Source organism: Fulmarus glacialis, unplaced genomic scaffold, assembly GCF_000690835.1.
Source record: "Fulmarus glacialis isolate BGI_N327 unplaced genomic scaffold, ASM69083v1 scaffold14894, whole genome shotgun sequence".
Lineage (NCBI taxonomy): Eukaryota > Metazoa > Chordata > Aves > Procellariiformes > Procellariidae > Fulmarus > Fulmarus glacialis.
This window is the reverse complement of record NW_009206233.1, coordinates 51,415-62,310: the sequence shown is the minus strand read 5'-3', so window position 1 is coordinate 62,310 and position 10,896 is coordinate 51,415. Positions and strand designations below refer to the sequence as shown.

Sequence of the window (10,896 nt, the reverse complement as noted above, 5' to 3'; positions counted from 1 at the left end):
CTCATCTGTTTTTTCAAATTCCAAGGTCAATACTTTGAGAGTTACATTCCTTTTGTGAGTGTGACCTACATTTAATAGTTCCTCTGGCTGTACTGAAATGAAGCACATTCAAACTAGAACAGTTTTTGAAGTTTAACAATAGCAGGTTGTGCAGCTAACCTGTCCTTGTGCTGCTCCACGAGTAACTGTGACCTGCCAACGTTGTCATGAGTGCCTAGACTTCTCAGCCAGAATAGGTTCCTACTACAGATAGGTGGACATATTAATGAGGAAAAGGTGGTAACTTGAAGCAGTAACATACCACCAAGTTTCTCATACTCTTGATTGTCAGCTACACAGTGGCATTCTTTGATAACTGTCCTTCATAATTCAACTTCAGTCCTAAATGCTTTATACAAAGAAAGCTCCTGGAACCTTGCCAGTTTTGAATGGAGGTGGTTTCAGAAAAACCTATAATGTCCTAATTGCAGATATGTTCTTGCTACTTAATAGTTTTCAGCAGTGCTAGAGTTATACTTGCTTTGGAATGTGGCTTTGAGGCTGGTGGTGGTGAAGTGTGAACAGCTGACATGTTTTGTTGTTGCCTTTGCTAATTTCTCTTTATTTCAAGGCAAGAATTTTGTCTAAGCAAACATGAAGAATGCAGTAGATTGCTTAGTCTAAGAACATGTTTCAGATATGTTGTATGTTCCTTACAGTAGTCAAGACTTTTTTTTAAGCTTTGAAAGATGATTTCGGCTTGCTTAACTTTGTTGCCTTTTATTTATTTTTTTTAATGAACACTTCCTTAGATTTTTTTGAAATTGAGAAGTCCTTACAGAGTAAAGTTTCTAAAGAATCCTGTACATCTTGCATGTGATATGTCATGTATAGTGAATTTTAAAATGTAGTTTTTTGCACCTGTTCACTATCATTAAAGGTTTATGAACCACATGAAACATCACTTGGAGCTCGAGAAGCAGAGCAGTGAAAGTTGGGAAAGCCACACCACCTGCCAGCACTGTTACCGTCAGTTTCCCACCCCATTTCAGCTGCAGTGCCACATTGAAAGTACACACACGCCTTACGAGTCATCTAGTAAGTTGGATTGTATCACATTGAATCTTTGTGTGACCTAAAATTTTTAGATATTTTCTGACTTTTACTTTGCTGATTTGTTACTTCAGAATAAAGCTTTGTACTTTAAGAGCAATAATCTTGAGATTTAATATAGGAGCTGAGCACTCATTCAATTTATGTTAGAGCAATGTGTGTAGGAAAAAAATATTTTTAAAAGCTTTTTGTTTTGTTTTAATTGAAAGCTTGACTGCAATAATTCATGTTGTTTAAGGGCCTAGCACTCCTGGCTTCCTGAAGTTGTACAGGGAGTTTCTTCTGAAGAGTAGAATAATCGTTAGATTGCTTTACCTTTATAGATTTATACAGTTCACATGTACATACATATTATAATTTATCTACTTATGACCCCAAACAAATTTTTACTTTTTTCTTGTTTTTCACTTTTTCTAGCAATTTGTAAAATCTGTGAATTATCCTTTGAAACAGAGCAAGTTCTTTTGCAACATATGAAGGACAATCATAAGCCAGGTGAAATGCCGTATGTTTGCCAGGTATCTCAGAGTGATTGTTTTGTATTTAGATTACACCACCCCCCTGTCTTTACTGTTAATAAACTTTTAACAAGAAAGTCAACCTTTTTGTTTTAGGTATGCAACTACAGATCCTCAGCTTTTTCGGATGTAGAAACACATTTTAGAACAGTTCATGAAAATACAAAACATTTGTTATGCCCATTTTGCCTCAAAGTAATTAAAATTGGAGCACCATATATGCACCATTACATGAGGCATCAGGTAAGCAGATATTTTCAATCCTTAATGCTAAAAAAAAGCTAAATATATGTCATGAATCTTCCTCTGGAAAAAAAGCGTAACTGATTTGTATGGTTGTTACTGGATAAGAATAGTTAATAAAATACGGTAGAAGAATTATGACTGCATCTTTTGAAAAGTCTTTAAGGGAGTCGTTAGAATTTGTTGTGGGTTTGTGTGACTGCAGCTCCCTGATAAAAAAATCTCTGACTATCCTTGAAAGAATATCTTGGCTGTTTGGTTTCTTCATTAAGTTGTAGTGATGTGTTCTGCTTTTCTTGAGTGTCACTAGCAAACCTTTCAGTAGTTCAAGTAGAGAAAAAGATTATGAAGTATTGTCTTCTTAGAACTGGTAACCTGATTCCTCCTCCTCCTAATAATGATACTGCCTTGCATTTTCAAGTATTTAAATATTCTCTCTTTTAATTCCTACACAGTATCTTGGCTTTGTACAATATTAGGAGTTTGTCCGGTTGATGTTTTAGAAACTGGATGACCATTGCTTGAGACAAGCTAGGGTTGGAGTTTTGTTTATCATGACCTTCATGCTTACTATAGATTGTCTTCCATTTTTAAAAGAAAAAAGGAATATACCGTTGCACTAAGTGCAGACTGCAATTTTTGACATGCAAAGAAAAAATGGATCACAAGACTCAGCATCACCGAACATTTAGGAAACCCAAACAGTTAGAAGGATTGCCTCCTGGAACAAAGGTAAGTGTTCATACAGGAAAATTAGACGGGACAAAGGAAAAAAATGTATTGGTAGAGAAAGGGGTGGAATAGAAAGAAGTGCTTTTCTCCTTTCTTTTCTAACACAAAGATTTTTTTTTTTTTTTTTTTTTTGCCACCTCTAACACTAAAACTCTAAAAAACACTCCTGTTGCAAGAATTGCCAGGCACAGTTTATGGTTTCTTCCTGGTGATCTGTGGTGTTGCTCTCTGTCCCATTCTTCCATACATGTGTATGCGAGTAGTCCAGTCAGTGCTGCTGCTTTCTTGAGCTGTTGGTTAATTTGCCCCCTCCCATTTATCCTTTCTTGTGCTAGGAGAAAAGGAGATAGTCTGGTTGTTGGTCTCAGGGGTCTGCATCATTTCTTGTAGAAGACTTTCAACCTGTGGAAGGTGGTGGTGAAAAATCATATAGAGTGCAAGACCTACTTCTCCGTAGACAATATGTACTTAAAACTGAGTTCACCAGGGGTTTTTTAGCTCCAGCATTTGAAGGGGGGAAAAAAAATCCCACAATTTAAGTGTTTTATGAAGTAAACTTGGGTCCCCTCAGAACACTTAGACTGTCTTTAAATCATTCTTCCATTTCTTGAGAAGGAACCATTTAGACTAGGATTTACCCGTAGATTTCAGGACTTCTCCTACAGTTTTTTAATGAAGTGTGAAGATATATGTCCTTTCAGTTGAAAGGAAGAAGAAAATTAACATTTTGATCAGCTCTTCACAGTTCACTTGCTGTAGAATCAAGAAGGGAAAATGACTGAAGTTGATGTTGATTGTGTTGCTTGACAGAATGTAAAGCACTGATTCTCTATTCTGTGACAATACCTCAGTTTTCTGAAGATTTCAGGGTCTTCATGATCTAATAAAAGCTTAGGTTATATTAAAATTTTGGTGTTAGTAGACCTTGACAGGATGTAGATGATGAGACTGAAGAGCTTGGAATCAGGTTTAGAAAATGAGGTACTTCTAAACTATGAGTATGGGCAAGAAGTATAATAGGAGTCATGCTGCAAGTGAAAACTGGAGAACCAAATTTAAGGACAAGACAAGGGAGTGCTGTAATACCAGATGAGAGGTCAGAAACCAGAATTACTCCTTGAGGGTCTAGGATAAGGAGCAAAAATATCTGAAGGAAGTAGATTGGCTGATCATGAGGCAACAAGACACAGGCCTTTTATTAAATCCAGGCATCGATGGGATTGTTTGATAGTTGTCTTAGTAGGGCTAATTGGCCTGACCTTTCTGTTTCTTTTCCACAGCTACATTTTTTTGTTTTAAGAAAGCAGGATGTAGCCAGTTGCAGGTCTGAAAAGAGGGCAGTGTGTTTTGTCATGGCTAACTACTTCTACCAAAACAAAAGCTTTTTAAGCATCCAGTAGACTACTGAGATTAGGTTTACTCTAGTCAACAGCATCTCATATTTTTCAAAGCAGTCTTTATTGAGGAGTGTTTCTTATGCTATGATTTTTGTCCTAAAGTGACTTAAACTTTGAGATAAATAGAAATGGGGACTTAGCTTAAATCTAAATGGAAAAATTTTTAATTTCATACTTGCAGGTGACTATTCGAGCATCTGTTGGATCTCTTCAATCAGGATCGTCAGCTACATCTTCTGTTAGTACAAGCACTTCCACGTTTCAGTTATCACCTAAAGCTAAAAATACAACCACTAAAAATCATAACAAATCTAATACAAATAAGTCAAAAGCAAAGTCAAAACCAACTACATCGAAGAAGCAAAATGCATGGACCAACAGCAAAAAAAAAAAAGAAGTTACAAATACAGCATTGCATAATCTAAGGTAAAATATTAGCATTAGAAATATCTTTAAGGTATACTCTGAATATAAATAACTGATCACTTAATTACCTTTTCATAACTTCTAATACTGTAATACAGAAGATTTGACACTTCAGTTTTGCAGAAAAAACAGGCACATAGACTTTCCACAGGCTGGTACTGTGATTATAATTCTGAATTTTCATTCACCAATTTTGTTGGTGGTAGACTATTTTATGATGGAAGAACAGATGTTCTGGAAACTCTTCTGTTCTAAATTTAGAATTTTTCTCTGCACAGAGCCACAGACTCTTGAAATACTGACTCATTCAGCAGATTTATGTTTAAAAGAGACCTGTAGAGGGGAATACATCTGCCTGGGTGTTCTTTGCAAGTTTTCTTATGGAGGGAAAAGTATTTTCCTCCTTCAGTTTTTTAAGGATTTTATTTGAACCTGTTATTTAAAAGGTTAAATATTGTCTGTCTAGAGGATACCTTGATTTGGGGAGCTACTAAAAAAAAAATCAAGAAAGTAAAAGTAAGCTGTTGGAAGAATGCTGTCCTTATATTTACAATTTACTGGGTTTTGCTATTCTTATATTAATAATTTAATGGGTGTTTTGTGGACTAGAATATAATTTCATTGGCTAAGGTGAGTTAGCAGTTTTCTTTGTCAAAGACTGTAGATGTCTGTCTTCCAATAAGGTGCTAACACTCACAGTGTGTAGCTCTCTGAGACATCCAAAAACGGCCAGCAAAATCGGGGAAGAATAGGATTACATTCTTGCTTTGTACACATTTCAGAGCTTGTGGGGAATATCAGGGGTGACAGGAGAACCAAAGGCTTTTCCTGTGCATTGTGGTGGATGAAGCATTTCTTTGAAATCTTTCTCAAGTACATAAAGACAACAGCAGCAGCTGAAGTTGGAGGTTCTCATCTACTGTGGTATCTTGTTTCCAGGAGTGGCCAATAATAGATGGTTACATTAACTTTCACTTTTTTATTAAGGTCATAATGACAGTGTAATTCAAGAAAAAACAAAGTTTTTTCCATGTATGCTAACATAACCTATAATAAGTATTTAACTGATACATTTTTAAGTTCCTCCTTTTTTCCCTAATGTAGGCAAGCTTGCTACTGACTTAAAGCAAAAAGCTCAAAATAGTTATCTTGTCTTAAAGTGTTGATATTAACTATTAACTTTTTCGTATTACTGTTAGGTATCGTTTGGGAGCTCACAAATGCATTGAGTGTTACTCAGAAATAAAAGATTTTGCAAGCCATTTTCCTGCTTATGTCCACTGTAGCTTATGCAGATACAACACTAGCTGTAGCAAAGCCTATGTGAATCACATGATGAGGTAAGAACTCTTCAAAATTTTTATTGGGTTATCAAATACTTCCTAAATTCATATAAGGTGTGTTAAGTGTTTCTGTTAGCTGAATTTTGAACTGGGTCATAGGACTGGCAGGGAAATGTGTAAGGTTGGATTTTTACTTTGTAATGTGGACCTAACCCCGTGTTCTTGTTTTGCCTTAAAAATCCAGTGGTTCAGGCAGTATTCTTTCTTTGCTTCAGAGTTTCTATGGGATCTTCCATAATCATTTCAGCCAGACTTAACAAATAATGACTAATGTGTTCTCTGGGTTTCAGATTGAATACCTCATCTGATTTTACAAGTGCTGAATGCATACAGCCACAGCTATTGCTAATGAAATCTGTGCTCAGAATACCGTGTAAAGGATGTCTCAAATAGCATACTCAAGTGGATACTTTTTCTTACACTACTTCTCGTCATCTGTAAAAATAACATTTCATTTTGCAGGAGGTTTGCCACTGATTGTGAGGCAGTGTAGGGTATTAGTGATGATGGCTGTAAAAAAGCCTGTTAAGAAAACAAATGCATTAGTTTTCAGAGCAATAGAGTTATACTATGCAATAATTAGACACAAATCAGGTAGCAGTGACAGTAAAACAAAATTTTGAAAACCTACTTGTTAATCCTGTGCCCTGAACAAGCCAAATGTATTGTGGAAAAATACAGAACGCAGCTGTCTTTTTAAATACATGTATGTATAAAATGCCTTGGCATTTTTGAATGCTAGAATTCTTGAATTTGTGACCCAAGTCTTTAAAAGTTTTTGTATGTATTTTATATGTTAACCTATTCATATTAATTTCAATGCTCATGTAAGTCCTAGGCTGAAATAGTTTACATGCTTTTATATAACCTATTGGTTGCATGCTTAAAAAAACAATAAAAATTAATTCTGATTGTACAAGAGAAAGTTTACTCCAGAAGGGGAGAGGGGGATCTAAGGTAAACTGTTCCTACTGTTGCCCATGTTCTGGGCGTTGTCAAATTCAACCATGCAGTAAAATAGCCAGTCTTTTGTCCTTTGTCTCGTTGATGCACTAATGCTACCCCTGCTTCGACCCCTTGCAGTACCTATCATCATCTTTTCTGGCAAGTGTAAGGAACAAGGGATGGTGAGGAGGAAGGCTGTTAGAGAAGAGGGTGTTTCTGCAGTAGCAGCCCCTGTACTCAGCTGCTTGCTTTTTGTTTCATATGGGAGTACAGTGTTGGCACATACTTAACCTGCATATGAGAGGACTTAGATGTTGTCTGAAAATGTGATTTATCTCATTTAAAGCCATCTCTTTAGGAAACGTGAGTTCAGCAAAGCTTCACTTCTTTTGTGGAACACTATATAGCTACAGCCATGGTGCTTCAAGAGCTAAACTGCTGATGGAAGCAATGTAGCTATGTTCTTGCAGGACTGTGCTGACGAATTTAAGCCTTGCCCCTCCCAAACTCATTATTTACAAGAGAACCAGTGTTTTAAACTAGAGCTGAGATTCACAAGCCTGTGAGCTTTCAGCAATTTAATGTTTTAGAATAATGCAGGTCAGTAATTGAGCCTTCTATTTTCATGCCTTGTCATAAGCAAATTGCAGTACCATGTACAGTGTAGGGGATATGTGGAGTAATGTACTCAAGAAAACCAGTCTAAGTGGTAATGTTTTCTTGTATTTAGTTTTCACAGTGCTCGTCCAAGTAAAAGATTTTGGATCTATAAGAAGCATTCAGAAGAGCTACGGTAATTCAGCTTTTTTCTGTTCCAGATCATTATGTTTTTACTTTCTGATAGTGAACTTATTAGTTAAATGAGATTGGAGCCTCTTGAATTTCTAGGCTTCCACAATTTAGAAAGAGCAGGGAAATAAAAACATTAGCTCTTCCACTAGCAGTGTTCTGTTCAGTGACAAATATTTGTTAGTTGTCCACATTTATTTTATTATTTATTATTATTATCTTCTTTCTTAACCCTGAGCAGTTTTTAAAAATATTTCTATTTCTTTATTTTCCAATTATTCATAATGTGCAAAATGGGGGCGGGGAGGGAAACAAAAAAACCAAACAATGAAAACTGAGGAACTCATGCTTTATAGATAAATTCTGTCTAAAGTGGTGTTTTTTGTACTACATCCAGCATGGAGATGCCCTGGTCGTTGACTGGGATTTCCAGGTGCTAGTTGCAGTATAAAAAGTAAGAATATGTTTTTGTGAGTCATCTCATCTAAAGTTGCAGGAAATGTTTTTTCTTTAATAGTCTGTCCAGTTGCTGTAAGTTAAGAAAACTGTTTTCACAAGCATGTTGTATTTATACTTCCTTTTTACTTTCTCTTCTCTAGAGGTGTGACTGTAGTATGTCTTAACTGTGATTTCCTGACTGATGTTTCTGGCTTAGATAGCATGGCCACACATCTAAGTGAAAGCCATACTCATACGTGTCAAGTTATTATAGAGAAAGGTGAGTACATGTAGTGTCTTTTTTACATAGTATACATATATAAATACTTACATGTGGATGTGTCTGTGTTATCACAGTCCTTTTTTCAGTTGCATTGTCATTATTTCTGTGTACTTGGATTTGAAAGTGAGTACGTCTGTATTTCCACATTTTAAAATATTTTTAATTAAATCCTTTATTTTTATTTTCAGTTTCTGTAGATATCCCAACTGCTGAACAAGTATCTGAGTAAGTTTTGTTTTACTGCTCAATGTTTATTTCTATTAGTTTAGTGACAGATGGCCAAAATTTGCACTTTAAACTTGGGTTTCTTTTGAATTTCATAGAATTTGAAATGTATGGATGAACATAGACCCTTGCTTTACTAGTGCTTTTTGCTCTTGCCATGTCCACAATTACATGAATGGGGAGGTAAAATGATTATGTACTGCAGCCAGAATCAAAACCAGGTTTTTGTTCAGTTTGGCCAAAGAGATATAAATAATTCTTGCAGTATTAGAACTTCTCAATCCTGACTTCTAAGTCTAGACATAGTGAGACTGTTACTTCAACTTGCTTTTAATACTAGCTTTATTAAATGAGCGGTTTATGTTCTTTATGTAATATTAGTATGAATTTTTTAAAAAGTTACCTTTATTGAAGTAGGACAAATTCAGTCTTAATCTTTTATAAATCTTTACAAATTATTTTCAAAATTATGTTATTTATATGACAAAGGTACGCTGTTTTGTGTTAACTTTTTAATTCTGACTTTCAAAGAAAAATGAATATGAGGATTTTGGCTTTCAGTTTTTTTAAGGATTTGAAAAAGAACCTTCAGTATTGTGGAGATTGTGTTGCAGGGTTTGCTTGGAGGTTTTTTAGAAGAATCAGACCTGCCAAGCTGTTCCCGATTATCCTGGAACAATACCTGAGGCTTTACAATGTAGGTTGTGAGCCTACTAATGCCTTAATTGAAGGTTCAGAGGTGTGTCAGTTGAATCAAACATTTGAGTTCTCTGTAAACCATTCTGGAACACAGGAACAAAAATGTCAATTAGACTGCAAAGAAAGATATTTTAAAAGATGGAAGAAAATAGTTTAACCCTGATTTAACAACAAGGTGTCATTGAGTCCATCTAGCCTATAGCAGGATTCTAAAAGGGATTACATATTCTCATGCATGATGAGAACTCTTCCAACAGAGCGTGAAGTTCTTAGGCCTCTAAGCATACATCAGCCTTCACTGGGTGTTAGAAATATCCCCAATAGGTTATTCATAACTATTAAGTATTTTCTTTCTTAGTTTCTATAAAGTGGCCAGTAAGAGGGGATACCGGAATAATCTGTCATCTGATCCAAACATAGAAATACTTATCTTTGGCTATGAGTAATAGTAGCGCAAAATATGTGCTATAAACTTCAAACCTCTGCTAGTAGCTGTTTAGCATGTGATGCAGTTGAATAAAACTGGTGGTCTGATGGGATGACTAATAGATATTATTAAAAAGAATTGAAAATATTCTGGCAGGAATGAACAGGGGAGGGAAGTTAATTTGGGAAAGCATTTCAAAAAGCCATTTGAAAAATGAAATTTCTGATTTTGGAGCACAGAATATTGAAATTGGACAAAACACTGGAAAGAGTCATCTAGGAGGGTGAGCTATATTCCCTTAATTAATCCAGGGTAGCTTGCGTCCTTTAACAGTTCAGATTTCAGTAAAATTCCAACAATGGAAAAATAAAGTGTTGAGCTGTGATATAACCTTAGCTTTTCTCCTTGGAGCTGGGATTAGGTGTAAGGAAAGGTTATAGATGTATTGAACGGTGGGAAAAGAGGTACAGTTGTGGCAGGCTGTTGTTAGTACTGCACAAGGATCTTGCTGTCTTGAATATATTACAGAGGTGTCATATGAAAATATTTAAGAATGTTGAATATACAAAGTATGTATTACTCAGAAACAGATGGGCAAGTACTGAAAAGATTGGAAGTAGAGTCAAGAATATGTGCAGGTTTGTTTCTGCAAGCTGTTATATTAGGACAGATGCAGATAGCCATTATTTTTGAGAGCTCTGATGTTGGCATAAGATTAGTTACTGGTACTACATGAGGTGATACAATCTGTGATGGCGCTTTTTGAAACTGTCATGCTTAAGACTTCATTAATTTCAGTAAATCTTGTCCTATTCTGTATACTAATTCTCTTATACTTTGGACAAGAATTGCTAATCCTAAGAGCATGAATATACCTGTGTAGCAAATTTCTTAATTCGTTATTTGCAGTACAAAGTACACACAAAAATGTTCATCTTTTTGCGGGATGGTTCTTCATGGTACTCTGTCGTTTGCTTTGGAAGAAGAGGAACTTGCAGACAATATTCGTAACTTTTGCTGTGTAGTTTCTCAATGATCTATGAATGTTTCTTCCCATTCTTCGATCTATAATTCGGTGAGGTATGGCTTGTTTATGGGGCTCTTCAGAATCACTTCATCATCGGAAACAATGACTCATAGTTACAATCTTGAACGCTTTTGGATCTTCTCTTGCATCTCTCAGATGGTATCTTTTGCTATCTTTTATTATATATCAGACTGTCTGTATGCGTTGTAAAACTCATCTTTATTGCTAATGACCAGACATGTTCTGTGAGCTCTGTGTAGTGTTGATGAGACTGTCTTTGGACCAGAATCCTGCCATTAGTAATACAGCTAA

The 10,896-nt window shown here is 35.6% G+C and overlaps 1 protein-coding gene across 2 annotated transcripts in view; it reads left to right on the top strand.

The window, feature by feature from the left end:
* The first annotated feature begins 903 nt into the window (after positions 1-903).
* ZNF280D (zinc finger protein 280D) overlaps positions 904-10,896 on the top strand; it is a 24,013-nt gene continuing 14,020 nt past the window's right edge. For both annotated transcript variants that reach the window (XM_009575681.1, XM_009575680.1), the window contains exons 1-9: positions 904-1,077; positions 1,510-1,610; positions 1,707-1,853; positions 2,451-2,585; positions 4,164-4,408; positions 5,608-5,748; positions 7,427-7,489; positions 8,085-8,203; positions 8,395-8,431. In XM_009575681.1, the coding sequence (XP_009573976.1) occupies positions 924-1,077; positions 1,510-1,610; positions 1,707-1,853; positions 2,451-2,585; positions 4,164-4,408; positions 5,608-5,748; positions 7,427-7,489; positions 8,085-8,203; positions 8,395-8,431 (1,142 nt within the window). In that variant the 5' untranslated portion in view covers positions 904-923. The remainder of the gene's footprint in view (positions 1,078-1,509; positions 1,611-1,706; positions 1,854-2,450; positions 2,586-4,163; positions 4,409-5,607; positions 5,749-7,426; positions 7,490-8,084; positions 8,204-8,394; positions 8,432-10,896) is intronic.